At 41.7% G+C, this 18569-nt stretch overlaps 1 protein-coding gene across 1 annotated transcript in view; it reads right to left on the bottom strand.

Annotated features, from left to right (window-relative positions):
- LOC147678462 (vomeronasal type-2 receptor 26-like) overlaps window positions 1-17840 on the bottom strand; it is a 62724-nt gene extending 44884 nt beyond the window's left edge. The window contains exons 1-4 of the mRNA XM_086946583.1: window positions 17583-17840; window positions 16713-16820; window positions 14792-15019; window positions 5161-5284 (exon numbers count right to left, since the gene is read on the bottom strand). Of these exons, the coding sequence (XP_086802709.1) occupies window positions 5161-5284; window positions 14792-15019; window positions 16713-16820; window positions 17583-17840 (718 nt within the window). The remainder of the gene's footprint in view (window positions 1-5160; window positions 5285-14791; window positions 15020-16712; window positions 16821-17582) is intronic.
- Between the last annotated feature and the right edge of the window lie 729 nt (window positions 17841-18569).

Raw genomic sequence — 18569 nt, 5'->3', positions numbered from 1 at the left:
AACTGCACAAACAGCCTGCACTGGCAAGACATGTTTAGAAGGGTTCTTAAGAGGATGACACAACCAGTTCTGCAGGACCACTAGCAGCATTTAATTAACAGGCTCTGGCTACATGCAGTACCAGTTTACTAGGGACTAATAAGTAAACTAGATTGCCAATTGGGTATAAGGCAATTCTACCTTGTGTATGGGAAAGAGTACAAACGCCTTAGCACAGGTTAGCAGTGGTAAAGTGCACAGAGTATTAAGCCAACAGAAATGAGAACAGCAAAAATAGGGGGTCTGAAGGCAATAGGTTTGGGGAATGCCCACCATAAGGCTCACAGATCTAACATGGAGATTAAGGAGTCCATATGGCAGTAGCGATCCGCCCGCGAAAAACCTCTGCCCGCTCTCCATTTACCCCCGCCACATTATCATGGCGGGGGGACCGCAGAGTCGACCGGGCGGAAAAGGTGCTAACATGGTGGCGGTGTCTGGAAGACCCAACCAACCATATTAGCATGTCTGCTGGGTTGTGCCTTTCCGTGGCGGCAACTAAGGCAGGTGGTTTTCGCCATTGGGGGCCTGTAGCGGGCCCTCTTGGATTCAGGGGGGTGGGGGGTGCACATGGGGGGTAACCAGTTCCATGCATAACATGGCAGGCACCGTGCTGTGCCTGTCATGTTGTGCATGGAAGTGCACGCCATGCCTTCCTGGCATTGTGGCAGGCGGTGCTGAGTGCACCGCCTGCCACAATGTCAGGAATGCAGGATGCGCCCGCCACTGTGGCAGGCGCATCCTAATAGCAGGCAAGGGACCTCCGCAGCATCGGGGGGCGGTCCCATTCCCCAAAAGGATGGCCCCATCCTAATGACCCCCTTAGCACTTTGTCCTTGTATCATATAATGTGGCCAAGTGGAGAAAGTCGGACAGTGACCTATTTGTGACTTAGGCAGTGAACTGCAAATGTAGGCGTATTTACAATAACATTTTGTGAAATTGAGAGGATGCTTGCCTTAAAGTAGGTTTGCTAGAGCAATTTGGAAGACCCATCTTAAGAAAATAAATAAAAGAAAGAATAATTAAATTTGTGAACTCCCCTATAAACAGAGCTATGGGTGTTACATTTTAAAATAAACAACATATTAATAAGTAATTAACAAAAAATATTAATAATAAATACCAAAACAATTAAATAAATATGTAGTTAAATAACATTAAATTACTTCCCACCCTATATAAATTAATTACCAAATAATAATGAATTAAAAATTATTAATAATCAATACCAATTAATAAAAATTGAAATGTACTTAATTATAATAACATTCTTCCCACCCTATTCCCCTATAAACCCACTACACATAACAAATAACACATTTAATGTAATTGTCAATGAATCAATTAATAAAAAATAATTATGAATTAATAATTATTTACCAATACATAATTGTTATTTATTCATAATGAATATAATTATAAAGTAATCAACTAATAGAAATGCATTAGATAATTAAGAATAAATTAATAATCAATAAAAATACATACAAAATATCAATTAATTAATTATAGGGGAACCCAATTCCCCTATAAACCTACAACCCGCTCTGATACTAAAACGCAAATTTACTTTAAAAAAATTACTAATTTCTAAACATTTAATACATATATTTAAAAATAATTCAAAAACTTTACAAAATGTTTTACAAATATACATATAAAATACATATTAAAATACAAAACACTAATATAAATATTGATATTATTAACAACGATATTTTTGCAAATGATATTACTTACTTCGATATTACTTACTTCAATATAAAAATACGATAAGGTCGATTTTCTGGTCACCGATATCCTTGACTTCGATATTCTGTTCCTACGATATTTAAAACTCGATATTAGTGTAGGTCAAAAATAAAAAATCAATATTATGTCTGCATACCATAATAAAATTGGTATCAATTTAAAGCACTACTGTAATCAGAAAGGTGGCCTAAACAAGGGCCATCAGAAATAGAGCCTCTGTATATGCAGAGCCTGTTAATATACAAAGATCTGATATCTATATAGAGATGGTGTGATTTGAATCTAGTAATAAGAAAGGTGGCAAACTTTGACTCAGTATGATTCCTGGCATAATGAGAAAAGGCTTTCATCAGAGCTATTTTGTATCTTCACTGCACCTCCGATACAAAATGGGATGATGGACGGAGCGTTTGAGCAAATCAAACAATCACCCCCAGTCAAATGATCTGGGTTTAATCCATCACCATTCTTTAGCTCACTCAGCCACCCCAGTTCAGACATGGCCATATGCAAATCAGTCTGACCCTGTGCCTCATGGGAACAGTCCAGCCCGAACTGCCAAGCCATGTCTTCCGTGGACCAGAAACAAGCATCCTGGGACCGGTTTCGGATTCATAATCCTCATCAGCCAGGCTATCTTGAATCCAGTGGCCAAGTGAGCAAGGGACTCACGTCTGAGCATACCCTGCCAACTTAGGGCGAACAAAGCGATACAAAAGGGGATGGTGGACGGAGCATTTGAGCAAATCAAACACTCACCCCCAGTCAACTGATCTGGGTTTAATCCATCACTATTCTTTAGCTCACTCAGCCACCCCAGTGCAGACATGGCCATATGCAAATCAGCCTGACCCTGTGCCTCATGGGAACAGTCCAGCCCGAACTGTCAAGCCATGTCTTCCCTGGACCGGAGGCTCCTAAGGAATCCTCAGGTCACGGGTGCTCAGAAGCATCCAATCTAAAAATAACGAGGCAGACACAATATCTGTCAGAGAACAGGATAGCGATAGAAGAGTTGACAAAGGCCAAGGAAGGGCGAGGCCCATTGCATCCAAGGGGTACTTACCGATAGAGGCGGTTTAGGCTTGGCAACCCGTCCAACGATATCCGAACGTGAGACAGCAACAAGAACGTACAGATGGATGAAAAGATATATAAAGGCCACCCAATTAGCGTAATCAAATCAGAGAGATCATAGGACGTGGGTGACGGGAAGGGATCCTAAGTAAGATCGGTGCAATAGTTAAAGAGTAATGAGTTAAGGGGTCCTCTCAAAAGAGCAGAACAAAGGAAAAAATGGAAAACAACAAAGGATTAGCTGGTAGAGACAGAGTGTATGGAGTCCCTGATTTGCAACTGTGTTATTTGGCAGCACAATGCAGCTTTGCGCAAGCATGGTACAATCCAGATGCCAGGATTCCGTTCCTGTGTACGGGAATCAGATTTTGTTCTTCCGGACACCTTGGCTACCGTACTGCCCATGGGAATCCCCGAAGACCCCAAAGATATTACAAACACACAGTCTCTATACTCCTCTGCTCTTCCACTCCCTAACGCCAAAATTACCCATCACTGGTGAACGGCTAGTGCAGAAGACTTGTACTAAATTTAACATCGCAAAAATGGGTGATGTATATCCTGAGGGCCTTGACCCAGATGACGAGACTTTATTTCCTGACATTACATTCATGGACCAGTTTCTCCTAATGAGACTACGCTCCGCATTGCAGGCAAGGCTTCCGGAGTATCCACTAGAGTCTGCATCTTTCCCTCCACTCACAATAGTGATAGGCAGTAGCAGGGGGGTCCATCTCATATCCCACCTCTACAGAGCATGTGCCGACATCATGACAGTCAACGATGACAAGATTTGCAGCGCCTGGGAGGCAGACTTGGGTGATCCAATAATGGACGAACAGTGGGCGGCCTGTTGTGCAGTTACAAAATCTGTTTCCCTTAATAGTCGCCACAAATTGATCCATTTAAAAAATGTTCACAAGATGTACATCACTCCAGCTAAAACACATAGGATAGACCCAACTAGGTTACATTGTTGTCAGAGATGCAACTCCCCATACGCCGATTTGGCGCATCTTGCTGGACATGCCCAGGCATCCATGTTTTTTGGACAGGTATTCGCAAGACAATAAGCAGTATGATAGAGATACCAATGGAACCTTTTCCAGAGATTGCCCTTTTAGGCTATGTAGTCCAATTTCCACATAAAGTTTGCAGGTTTGTTGCTATTTGTTTATTGTAGGCTAATAGAGAAATCGCCATACAATGAGGCGGTAGGCATACACCTACGATCAAGAACTGGCTCCCCAGATGGGCATCTTGCTCCATGAAGAATGAGTTATATGCCAATACTATCCCTCCCTCCTCAAGACCTGAATATATATGGGGCCCCTTCAGAGCCTTCCTGGCTGCACAGCAACAAGATCCCCCACCCAGCAGGAACAGGGTATAGTCCCGACAGGTGTAGGCTAGAATGGCACAGAATATGCTCCACTCATGACACTCATATATTATACGGTTTGTCGAGCTCAGATGTTATTCTACAATGAGATACAGGGGTGAGAGGACTATCATTGGTGTGTTGATTGATAAGAGAAGCAACAGCATGCTTGAGACTAGAACTACTTACATTGTACATCATAGAATTCAGTGCATTGCTGTTATCTTTACGAAAATGCTAAATAAAGTTTTTTTGTTTTTTTAAATGATGAAATTTCAAATATAGCTCTTATTTTTGTTTGCCTTGTGTGTTCGCTGTGGACTACTTTCTCTGTTCATCTCCTAATACTGAACTTTAAATGATTTTGTTCTAAACCACAGTTCAAATGTTTAAAAAAATATATAAATATATGCATATAGATAGATATATGTATATAGATAGATGATGGATGGACAGATAGATAGATAGATAGATAGATAGATAGATAGATAGATAGATAGATAGATAGATAGATAGATAGATAGATAGATAGATAGATAGATAGATAGATAGATAGAATAGTATAGTTAAGGCTTCTGACCAGGGGATTTTTTAACATTATGCACCTAATAATTCTCTATAATTTGGCATGTTTCTTCTATTGCAATATGTTTCTTATGTGCCCATTAAAACACAGATACACCGAATCATAATAAAATTGCCACCTTATTGTGCAAATGTGCTTCATATTTTCGGTAACGTATGCACATTTCGTGGTGTCCATGCAACATATGAAAGCGAATACCTGAAGCGGACTGATAGAACAGCCCACTCTCTCTCTGTGGTTCCTATTTCAAAGAATTGATGGAATGAGATCTAAACAGTTTTAAAGCTGTTTTTAGCCAGAGCTACAAAAGAGAAATTCCTACCTCTTTCTTTTGACACCTCTCCTTCTGAGCATGGGAGGCAGTCATAGCAGCAGACTGGCCGCCCTCTCCGTCCCGCCTTGTAATAACCAGGAATGCAGCTTTCACTACAAGCAGAACGAGGAGCCTGAGGGTGAGAAGAAAGGCAGATAAATATTGTGTAGGTTTTATTGGTATGCAGTTCTACACATCTGAAACTTTGCAATGTAAAATCCTCAAATCCATGACTGAAGAAACTCATTCACTTTATCTACCATCTAGTTGCTGAGGGGACAGAAAGGTCACTCCCTTTCTTGTGCATCATGTGTTAAGCATTTGACCCTGTGACGTTAATCAGTGGGAATGACACTTTAATTAATTAGACTTTATTGCTTGATTTAAAAAAACCTTTGCAAGTTACAAAAAATAAAAGTATTTAAAAGTGTACATATGTAAAAAAAGGAATGCAAATTCCAGTCCAGTATAAATAAAAGTAGCAAATATTATGCTGATGGAAGGTCACTTGGATCGATCACATCACAAACTCTTTTTTCTGCTTGATCCAAGAACCTGACCAGGGCACAATTTAGTTCGGTGTTCCGGGGATCAAAGCATGCCAGAACTGCTGCCCTGCATGATCTCACCATATTTTTGTTCCAAAGTTTCCAGTGGGAATGACACAGACAAAAGAAGATCCAGCCTGGGCCCAATTTACAGAACTAATTCCCTATGTAGACGTTGCTTACATGCTAAAAACAGACAGCATTCATAAAAGGTGATGTTACACTTGTTAAACGATTAATGACACAAGGATTCTTGAGTGAAATGAATACTCTCAGAAGTGTAAGCTTACATTCCAGGGTGGGCGTTACACCAGTGGTAAACACAAATAGGTGCCAGCGCTCTTGTCAGGGGGCAGCTTGCACCAGCCCATTTCTCCTGTTAGCACCACCTAAAACAGAACCAACTTCTAACCAAAAAATCAGGACAAAGGATGTTGCGTAATGGCTAGAGCTGCTGACTTCAAAACCGGGGAACCAGGTTCGAGTCTTGGCGTCAGCTCAACATTCTGTGATTCTGAGATAATCATTTAGTCTCCCAGTGTCTACAATAAATTAATGTGTCCTTAACTGGTGCTCATGAAAAGTGCTGGTGTTGATGCGTAAGTGCCGGTGCTGTGCACCGGAAACCACTGGTTGAAATTAAGCATTGACGAACACTCACAAACCTTGTAAATACTCACAAATGTACTTGGTTGTGCGATGTTCCCAAACCTTGTCATCATGCACCCCCCCCCCTAGAAATGGTTGCCAATTTACTCCTGTAAAGTGTAAGATATACTCTCTTTGCAGGCTGGAAATGGGCAGAAAATAACCCTAACAATGTTAGGCAGCTGAAGGGCAGGGCTTCCTCCATGTAGAAAAATATGTTTTTCTATTGCATTTATAGAAAGTCTTTTCCACATGAGTTATATTACTAGGAGCGGCCGGCACAGACGGGGGGCAGTTGGGAAGAGTGCATGCTGGGCAGGGGCTGGTTCGGAGCACAGCCAGGGAATGGGAGCCTGGGCATGTTCTCCACCCAGGCTGTGATGCAGCCTGGGTGTAGAATGTGCAAAGTGGTTATGAATATTTGGCCGGCTGGCCAAACGTTATTGCGCACTTACGGAGTGCAAACCACTCCTCCCCTGCTCTGTCAGCAGAGCCGCCCCAACACTGAATAATACATTACTTACAATTTTGCATTTCAAAATCCATTCCCTTGCATAAAGATATGAAATGAAAATCATTTCCGAGGAGCACTCTTGTATCCATACCGAACCCTATGTAACTCCACAATATTTGCACCACTGTGAAAACCATACTTTCTAGCCAAGTAAAACAGCACATTGGGGGCTAGATGTAGGTAGGAAAGATTTACCGATTTTAAATTACCGAATTTTACCGATTCGGTAATTTAAAATCGGTAAATCTATGGGTCCGACATGTAGGTATTCCAGATGTGCTGGAATACCGAATCGCATGAATTCGGTATTTACCGATTCGGTAAATACCGAATCGGTAATGCCCATTCATTCCTATGGGCTTTGAAGCCCATAGGAATGAATGGGCATTACCGATTCGGTATCCGAATCGGTAAATACCGATTCACACAAGGGTGCAGGGGGTGTCACTTTGACACCCTCTGGCACCCCCAAAACAGGCACGGGTGCCATGTGGCAGGCAGACCTGCCCTAAGGGCAGGTCTGCCTGTCACATGGCATAGGTGTGCATGCACACATGTGCATGCACACCGGAATCGGTATTTTACCATCAAATTGGATTTGATGGTAAAATACCGATTCGTTAAGGCTCCTGGGACTCTGAAGAGTCCCAGCTACATATGGGTGGCTCCGAATCGGTACATTTACCGATTACTTATTTTACCGAATCGGTAAAATTACCGAATTGGTAATTTTACCGATTCGGTAAAATAAGGCCCCCTACATACCATTCGCCTATTTACCGATCGGTAACGGCCGAAAATACTGATTTTCGGCCATTACCGACCGACCTACATCGGTCCCTAGGTCACTTCTCTAGGGCATAAACACACCCAGATATTGGAAACCAAAAAAACATAAAAACACAGAAGTCACAAAATGTGTTTGCACAGTTTTTAGTTTACAGAGATGTGTGCCTCTGGGCATGTGAACACATCGATTATGGACACTGACTCCTAATTGTGACATATTGAAATGTCGAGGTCAAGATTTGGCTATACGAGACACAAGCAGTGTGCAATTTGTAAAATAATAGGTGTTGGGACCCACAGTTCGACTTAGAAGCGCACAATCAAATGTCGGAGAACTGAATTCCAAGGATGCATTGTTCTGATTCAACCTCATGTCTTTTTCATCTACCACATACACTTCCTTTCCCTTCATCTCACTGTTTTATGTTCTTTTTCATCCCTGCTTTATTTATTTGTGATTTTATTTTGTCTCTCTCTTCCTCCTTCTTTTCCCTTCTTTGTTTTTCTCTCTTTTGCTGTAGGTCAAAGTCTGGTGAGGGCAAATACATGCTGGACCCGACCCTAAAAGTGTGTGCTAGTGTGGCACACATGCAACCACTGGATCAAAGTAATCACTGGACAAAAGGAAAACCCTAGACATTTTGACAAAAAGGGGTATTGTTTACAAAGCTTGATGAAGCAAGAAAATATCAGCCCCTGCAGCTCCAAGAACATAATTGAGAGAGTGGCACATACATTTCTTGTATTTACAAGCTTCACTTATGTCAACATATTTTGTTTTGATACAGTGCAGCCCCATAGCTACTGGAATTTTTCTAGTCTTTCTTTACAGAACTGCTTACTAAATCAAATGCTTATAAGCACTATATTTAGGACATTTTACTATGAAATTAATCAATTAAAAAACACTTTGTGGTAGACCAACCCAACACTTTCATTGAGGAAGCCTAGCTCACTCAATGCCCTAGGCCTCACATAACAATATTTTTTAATGTATGCTTTATCTCACAGCCATATCCTGGAAGCAGCTGTGATATCAAATATGGATGTTCCTTCTGTGGGACCAGTAGGCCAGAAGCAGGCACTACAGCACTTTCAATTGAAGCTTCTTAGCAATGCTGCAGAAGACAGGCTAACTCCTACTCCCAGCCCCAGCAAAGATGCTAGAGGCGCATCTCAATGCGCACCTTGCCGCTTTCGTTGAGAGCTTGGAATGTCTCGATTCCTCTCAACATGGCTTCAGGAGGGAACACAGCACTGAGTCAGCCCTCACCATAGTATTGGATAATATCCGCACTCGCGTTGATGAGGCCAGACCACCCTCCTGATCCTCCTAGATCTAACAGCGGCCTTTGATACCCTCTCTCCCTCAGTATTAACATCTCGGCTGAGGGAGATTGGGGTGCGTGGTGCAGCCCTGGATCTACTCACGTCTTTCCTCACCCACCGAGTGCAAAGAGTGAAGCTGGGGGAGTACCTATCTCCATCCCTTCCTGTGCAATGTGGGGTCCCCCGGGGTCGGCCCTTAGTCCGACCCTATTTAACATCTACGTGACCCCACTTGCCAGGCTTATCAGATCTTATGTGATGGAGATAGTTTCCTATGCGGACGACACCCAGATCCTTGTCTCTCTCCCAGGCTAGCGTTCCGACTGCCTCCAATTTTAGATCTTGTATGGAGGCAGTCGGTCAATGGATGATCCTAAACTCGCTTAAATTAAACGGAGAGAAGACGGAGGTGATGGTGTTCGGAGGGAAAGAGGACGTATGGTCATCCTGCTGGTGGCCTGACTCATTAGGAGCCTGTCCCACCCCCACCTCCTCCGCAAAAAATCTGGGGGTTATGATTGACCCTGCCCTAGATATGGGTAAGCAGGTCAGCCGAACCATCTCCACCTGCTGGGGCATTATCCATGTCTTGAGGAGGATTAGGCATTACTTATCCTTACAGGCAAGGAAACAGCTTGCTGTTGCCCTTATCGGCTCCAGAATGGACTACTGTAATGCGCTGTATGCGGGCATGAATAAGAGCCTACTGCAGCGCTTACAGGTAGTCCAGAATGCCACTGCTAGGTTTGTTTTGGATCTTCCTAGGCGCACCTCAGCCACAGCGGCCAGAAAGCTGCTACATTGGCTTCCTGTCGAGGCTCGCATTCACTTTAAGACCCTATGCATGACATACAGGGCTTTGGCCAGAAACAGTCCCACTGGTGTAGGATCTATCTTGTCCGGCTACACTCCCGCTAGGGATCTGCGGTCCTCTGGCAGACTCCTGCTATCTGCCCCCCGTTTCAGGAGAGTGAAATGGGTGGCAGGCCCTTCTCCACTCTGGCGCCCAAGTGGTGGAATGCTCTCCCTCTGGAAATAAGATCCCTACCTACTCTTCAGGCATTCAAAAGGGCTTTAAAAACACACCTTTTTGTGCAAGCGTATCTGCAGTGATGTAGCGATTTCTCTTTTGATCTGTTTTGTTAGGCGCCTTGATGCCTTCGGGTTATTGTTTGCGCGTTATAAATTTTATTCATTCATTCATTCATTCTAGACGGTGGATATTGGGAGGACTGGAGCTTGAAGATGAAGGGTACAATGGCAGAATCAGTCTTCCAACCTTCAGAGGTTGATATCTTTAGTACCATGAACGTGGTAGTAGTTAACCCCTTAAGCGATGCCGTCGGCCAACGGTCGTCACGTGCACTACCTTGCCAGTGCTGCGCACGACCGTTGGCCAACGCGGCCCCACCGGTTATTCGAACGTTCAGCACTGGGCGCTGAACGTTCGACGCTCTAAACGGGTTAAACTATAGGGATAATGTAAATGCATAATAATAATTTGTGAATGTACCCTATGTATGAGCTGCAGATCATATATTAATTGCACTGAATGCTGGTTTTGAAATGGTTTAAAAATTCAACCTACAGTTGTTTGCTAAATTCAGAGAAAGGTCTTGGGGTGGTTTATCAGAAGTAAGGCAATCAGAAGTGAGTTGCAAACCCATGAGCAGATCCTAAATATCCTATGTTGTTGCCCAAGAATCTGCAAGTTAAACTTTCTCCAATTTTGCATTGTTAAACATTAATAAATTGTTAATCTCTATTTTTTAGACTATTAAGCTTTTGGCTCACAGATCGCGATACCAAAGGATTTACAATCATTTGTGAAAAGTCATAAAAACTATGATATATTGGCCTCCATTACCACCACATTTTATCTCGGAGAAAACAGGAGCAGATTACACAAGCATTGGAAAGTCAATAGCTCTGCCTTTTATTTGAAAAAACATGCAATCATAGTCTTACACGAATGCTGTGGTGTTATCAAGGGTAGAAGTGGTGTAATTATGGTGTCGCTAATAGGTGCAACAGTATCGGTGGTAATGATAGCATTAGATGTCGAGATAATGATAGCAACAGTAACCGTGATGGTGGCAATGCTGGTGATGATCATTGTAATGGTTGTGGTGGCAACTAAGGAGAAAAATTCAAGAAGAGGACGGAAGACTAAGGAGCTAGAGGTAGCAGGAAGTTATCCCTCCCAGCACAGAAATAATCCTGACCTCAATGCAGGCATCCTTGAATTTTGGCCAAGGGTGTCTGCATTAGGGCTAGGGAGCCATAAGTGTGCCAGCGCCTGAAGAGAGCAGGAGCCTACCATATCTCAGTAGTTATAGCACATCTTTTCTATCTCTATTTCCTGCAACTCAGCACAGCAAGGTCCCTTCCTGCTTGTAATGCGTGAAAGAATAGTAAATCAGGCCCTGTATGTTTAATTTTAGGAGCTAGTACCAAATGTTAAAGCTATTAGTTGCCAGTCCTATAATTTACACTTATAAGATATCCTAGAAAGAAAATCAAAAGAAACCCCAATGGTTTTATCTTTAGTAATAGCATACTTGAATATTCAAGGTTTCATCATGACTGTATGTGTCTTTTATCCACATCAAATTGTGAGCCTTTCCTTAGTTTGAATTAGACCTATGACAGAGAAACCAAGGGACAGGTGGCAAAGTGAAAAGAGCATGAATAGTTATTTTTTTTATTCGATTTTACCTGATTCTGATTCTGGTTATCACCCAACCATGTCATAAGGGTAATCCTGCTTACCTAGACAACAGGCAGTCAGCAATGCTGGTCCTGCTGCACTCAAGGGCAGCCTTTGATACCATCTATCAGCCATTTTAATACAAAGGCTTGAAGAGATTGGAGTAGGAGTTAAATTCCTAAACTGGCTAAAAAAACTTTCTAAAATACTGTGCCAGCAATGTCCAAATTGAATTTATAGTATCCAGCAGCTCAGAGGCTGACAAAGGAGTCCCTCAGGGATCAACAAGTAGTCCCATCATATTTAACTTATATGTGGCTCCCCAGCTAGGGTAATCAGGTCATATGGTTTTGAAGGAATCTCATATACAGACAAACACCCAGCTAATCGTCTCCTTGGGACCGAATCCGGAAGAAACAAGTACATGATTTATCAACTGTATGTCTCATACATCCAACTGGATGCATACCAAATATTTACAACTCAATGCATGCAAGATTGAAGTGATTCTATTTGGCAAAGCACAACTATCCTGGTCAAATTCACGGTGGCCCACCAGCATGGGTCCTTGCCCCACATCAAAATTGGTGCGAAATCTCAGGATTATAATAGATGACAAGATATCCATGAAGGACCATGTAAATCAGACCCTGGACACATGGTATGGCACCATGTGAATACTGCGAAAGATCTCCAATGGATACCATTAGAAGCCAGGAAAACGTGGGTTCATGGTCTAATAATTAGCCGACTAGATTATGGCAATGCACTAATGGCCTCCATTCATTAAGACCTATATACCAGACTCCAGGTATTGCAGAACACTGCAGCCAGACTAGTTCTGAATCTTTCTCTCCGATCCCCTTTCGGGACCTACCCTGATATCACTGCACTGGCTTCCAATCAGAGAGTGGGGAAACAACCTTTACAACGCAACTTTTACAACGCACTACCATTACAACAAACCTTTTACACCGCAACATCCATTACAACGCATGCATTTACAGCGCAACCATTACAACGCATGACACTACAACGCACACCACTACAACGCATGTCATTACAACGCAGTCATTACAACGCATACCATTACAACCCATAGCATTACAGCACATAGTACCCTTACACTATCCAAAACTTACCCTACTGTTGCATCCCCTGAAGTTAGAATAGTAATTTTTACCCCTACACTATCCAACACTAACCGTACTGTTGCACCGCCTGGAGTTAGAATAGTAATTTTAACCCCTACACTATCCAACACTTACCCTACTGTTGCACCCCCTGGAGTTAGAATAGTAATTTTTACCCCTACACTATCCAATACTTACCTTACATGCAATGTCATGTTATGCGTTGTAATGGTATGCGTTGTAAAGGTAGTATGCGATGTAATGGAATGCGTTGTAAAGGTAGTTTTTAAAAAAATTTTGTAAATGCATGCGTTGTAATGGAATGCGTTGTAATGGATGTTGCGTTGTAAAAAATGCGTTGTAAAGGTAGGCATTGTAAAAGTATGCGTTGTAACGTCATACATCCCAGAGAGTGGGGCCAAGCTGTTCATCATAGAAACTCAAGTGGTACTCACCAAGTAAAAACCTTACACCTCTGAAAGTTTGAACCGCCAGAAATGGTGATAGGTCTTTCTCTCACCTGGCCTCTCAAAACTGGAATATGCTGCCAACAAATATTTTTGTCATCTCAGACCATAAACAGTTTAAAAAGAAGATAAAAGCCTGGCTATTCTAAACCCAGTTCTCCATGTCGTCGGACCCCCTACTTTGATGGCCTCGCGATAGCGCCATGAGACCCCTCGGAGTGATATGTGTGCCTAACAAATGCCCATTACATAACATAACATAATCAGATAAAAATTCTAAACTTAATATATGAGGTTAGACACGTAACATGTTCTTCATTGCACTCATAATAATAGGTTGAACAAGATGATACAGGGTGATGGAACCCAAATAATACAAGAGTGTGTGGTGAAAATGCAAAAGCAAATATGTATTGCAAACACAAATATAATCTAAAAATATCCTGATTAGACAAGATTTAGCTAATTTACATTACTGCCATATATTGGAAGCAAAACGGTTGAGCTAGTGTCTGCGGACAGAAAGAGGGGAAATAGCATTATGCTCCACTGTTAGCCTAGTTCTCAGCAGGTATAAGGTCCAGTTTAACTCAAGTATGGCCCAATTTAGGGCTCGATTATGATGTCGGTCAGAGTTGCATTGGATGGACACCGTCACAGTCTTGTGACCGACCGACCTCTGGTTGGCGGTCCTAATAACACAATCACAATTTGGACGTGGCACAAGCTCCTGTAGAAAAATGGGAGCTCCTGTTAACCTGCACCGCGTGGCAGGAACCTCAAGGTGTCTGCTACACGGTGGAGGGATTAACAAGGTGGCAGCCATAGGTGGCCCTTCGGCCCCCAACTAGATGTCTCAGGGAGATGGGGCCTTGCTAACTGCCCCCAAACTCCCTTTCCAACAGGCTTTCCATGTTGAAAAGCTCAGCATAGAAAGCCTGTGGTAAACCAAGCATTGTAATCTAAACAGAAGAAAGGTCGTCCATTGGGATTATGTGCCGGTCTCTGACTGGCAGATGGGCTCCTTGAACCCATCCGAATCCAGCAGGAATGACCGTCTGGTTTCAGTTTTGACCGCCTGCATTGTAAAGCGGCAGTCGGAACTGAAACCCAGATGAGGCCCTTAGTGTATCAACTTGTTTCAGCCCAAGTAAAAATCTGCCAGGATCTTATAACGTAACTAATGTTCACAATGGGTGCATACAACAAACACATACAATGGCATTCTAAACTTAGTACAAATGATATTTGCATACATTTCCATAAATGAAAAACACAAAGGCAATGATTTAAGGAAATAAGCAAAGTAATTCTTCCAAATACTAAATAAAAACCTACAATGATAAAACATAAAATAAAAATAGGAGTAATTTATAAAAACACAAGCACAGAAATGCTAGGTAAATATCATCTAAAAATATTGGCAATACTATGCGATCAACGTGAAAGTCCATTATATAAAAACACTGATAATTGTACAACAATTCTAAATGTCGCCATACCTCTTTCCCTTGCCTGGCCCATGATAACGCACTGCTGTTGATATAGAGCTCTTGTCCCTTTTGCTGCCTTGTATCAAATGATCCAACACTCTCATAGTGGATGGTACCATTAAGCCCGCGCTGCCAGTTGATGATGTCATAGGCTGCAGGAGGGTTGCCATATTCATCGAAGAATATCTCTTCCCCCATCTTGTTTTTGAAGCGTAAGCCTTTCATGTAATGGAAGAGCTGGATATATAAATGTACACATTGCTAAATCATGACCCATCCTGAGAACACCTTGGTTAGCCATACACACAAGACTCTTGTTGACCAGCCAGAAACATCAGCACTTGAACCTCATCACAATACTACTGGCATAATTTGACTTATTAAAACAATTGCTACATTCATTTGGAGACCAATCACATGTATGAAACTTAGACCAAAAGCATTTGTAAATCCCATATAGCCCATTTCCTGAAGGTAAGCCTAGCCATCTCTTTGGTATCCAACTTCATGTAGGCACCGGCATTCTGCCCAAGTCAACTCCTATTTACTAAGTGATCATTCTCTTAAAGAATCTGTAGTAGGCCTGGGAGAAATTTTGTTATTCCGGAGTAACCATACTAATGTTACTAATTGCGCAGTAGTCTTGTGTTGTGAAAGTAAGCAATTACACCAGCTTGAGTAATTAAGAGTAATGTGTGGTCAAAATCCTGCAGGAGGTGCATAGAAACAACGAACCTGAGAGAACAGGTCCTGGCTACTGCTGTTCGTGTCCTGCAGCATTAAGTATTATATTTTATTTGCACAATATGCACCCCCTTGCCTATTTCGATGGTGAGGGTGTATTTTGCACTAAGAAAATAGCGCTAAGTGCTGGATTACACACACATTATTCCAAGTCATTTATTGCGAGAAAATTACTCCAGTTATGCCCACAGCTAATTTGTAGCACATGCATTAACCAATATATAAGACTTCGGAGTAAGTTTTCTCAGTCATCCCATCACTATTATCACTCTCTGTAGTATCTCCCTCTGAAGAATCTGTGCTTCCAAGCTTTTGTTCTGCCACTAACTCTCTACAGGATCACTGAACCAATTCAAGGCATGCTAAATATTTCTTGCTATTACATGAACAAGTTGGGGAAGTACGCCTCGCCTGAGACTCTTGGTTGCAGACAATTTGCAAAGAAACATACCTGCCATGGCTTAAAATCCAAAAGCTTCCCACAAGTTTTAAGGGTAAAAGGTCCATAGCCCGGCACACAAGATAGAATGCTCTTTAGGGCATATGCCACAGAGTAAACAGCATTATAAATCATATAGAAAAATCGTGGATCTGGCTCATTTTCAAGTTTTGCTTTGAATTTTTCAAGTTTCTCTTCACCCGTGCAAATGACAGTGTCATCCTCAAATTGAATATTTGTCACAGTCAAATTGGATTCAGGACTGAGCCAGAGACATCCCATTGCCAATTCCCAGAATTGTTGAACAAATCTGTCCTTTGGGTAGTTTGAAGGATGAATTTTTAGGAGGAAATCTTTGAATACTGGGATTATCTCCTCTTCGACAGTCAAACCGACAGTGTCACTCAATACATTGGCAAATTCGCTACGTATTAGCCTGGGGCCAGTCGCCCACCCTTCACTAGCAATCCACACCTTGTTTCTGATGTTTTGTCGGGACAATGCTCTTATTATTGGGAGCAAAATGTAGCCTGAACAAAAAGCAAGAATAACATTGGCTGAAGATTTTGCAATAGTCTCCACAATGATACTGGTTTTTATGGTTGAAGGTTCAATAGGTATTGATTCATGAAAGGCAAAGCAAACTCCATATACCAGGAGCTGCTCCTTGAGCCGCTGAGAACCTAATCTTCCGTAGTCATCATCATTTGAAACAATGCCCACCCAGGTCCAACCAAAGTGCACCACCAGCTTTGCCAATCCTTGGGCTAGGCTGTCATCACTTGGGATTGTTCGGAAGAAGGAAGGGAACTCATACTTGTTGCTGAGTAAAGGACTGGTTGAATCATAACTGATCTAAAAATGAGAGATGAAGCCATGATTATTTTATTATATTGATTTCATTAATTGTTTTTATTCGCAGAACAGACCATATTAGAAAACAATATGTACAATTTACAAATAAAAAAATGGGTTGTATGAGTCCTGAAACTCAACAGATAAAGTCTTAAAGTAGAAGTAAACCAACAGCTTACAAGTGGCATACAAGGCCATTTCTAAACAGGTTTATTAAGTGGGTGAGATTACAATTCTTTTATGAATTTAAACTTGTAGATGCAAGTAATGAAAAGAAATTGAACTATGACAATTCACAACGCAGTGTAGGAAGTAATGAGAAGTTGATAAAGCCTTTCATATGACTGGATCTTGAGTTCTCTATTTAGGACTGATAACTAGTGTAGTATGCCTAAGCTGGATATTTGTCTTATATTGGGATAAACCTGACTTTGGTATTAAGACTAAATGTAAATTCCTCAGTTGGTTCTGAGTCTTAAATGGCGGTACACCTAACTTATGTAGTCTCTCCTCTATAAATGTGATCACAGTCCTATATTTAAGTGAAGATTGTATGGCAGAAAAAAGGTTTGAGTATTTCTCAGCAGTCTTAGTTTCTTGCATCTTATTCACGCAAACTGTGTTTGTCTTTCTAAAGTAACTCAGGAATGCAATTCCTGTCTGTCCTGACTTTTGAGTCGTCTCAAGTAAATAGAAATAATTACTGCTGTGAAATAGCAAAGGCGTTTCTTGAAGCTGCCACATTACACTCACACGTCTTACCTGTGGGTATCTGTAAAGTCCTAACAGTCTGGCGATAGACATTGAGATGGTGGAACTGGACTCGCCAATAATGGCGGTGAGCGGTGAAGGACTTTTGCATCTGTAGTTCAGGGTGGGTCTCCCTTGTCCTGTCAACATCTGCAGGGTGCCCTCGATTGCCTTCTTGTCTGAAGAACATGTGTCAAATACCCGAATACCCAGGGTGAGGTTTGGAAGGATAGTCTGCTCACGGTTTATTTCATCAATGGCAAATACCATGGCTTGAACATAACCATAAGTTGTAACACTGAAACTGGAGAGAAAGTAAAAGAGAGGGCTTGTATAAGTGCGGATGTATTTTCTATTGAGACCTATCCCGACTGGCCTCCTGAGTTGAACATATTACTATCACTTTGCCCTTTGTTAGAGGTGCCTCATGCTCAGAAGCAGCACTTAATGCCATGCGAACCAATGGCAGCCATTATGTAACCTCCCGTGAGAGTCAGTCAGCAGTAGGAAAGAGACTTGCAATTAGTAGTAGTAGCAATACTTCATTCGGTTGTCATAAAGCAAATAAATATACACCCACAATAAAAATCACAGAAAAAAAATAAAATAGAACATGAAAACAGCAAATATACAGTATTAATTCAATTCATACTTAATCTCGACCCTTAAAAAAATAATAATATTATGATTTTGTCCTAATATTTAGTATTGGCTGTGCGAAACATCATCTCTAGTTTCATAACAGAGTGATACATCGATAGCAGTATCCGAGGTGATTTTAAGACATTAGCACAACCGCGACAGCATGAGGTAGATTACTACAAATTGACCCCTAATGGGGTCAGTGCAAATTACAGCCACCAATCATGTGCTACTGACAGAAAATACAAATGCAATATCCTACCAAACATTAACATCTTTAAAAAAAAGTAAAATATTAAAAATATTTAAAAAATTCAAATGACTATAAAGGAAAAAATCACGTGAAAAGTGTGCAAA

The sequence above is a fragment of the Lissotriton vulgaris genome, chromosome 12, assembly GCF_964263255.1.
Source record: "Lissotriton vulgaris chromosome 12, aLisVul1.2, whole genome shotgun sequence".
NCBI lineage: Eukaryota > Metazoa > Chordata > Amphibia > Caudata > Salamandridae > Lissotriton > Lissotriton vulgaris.
Note: the sequence above shows the minus strand (reverse complement) of the source record. Positions and strands in the feature narration are given on the sequence as shown.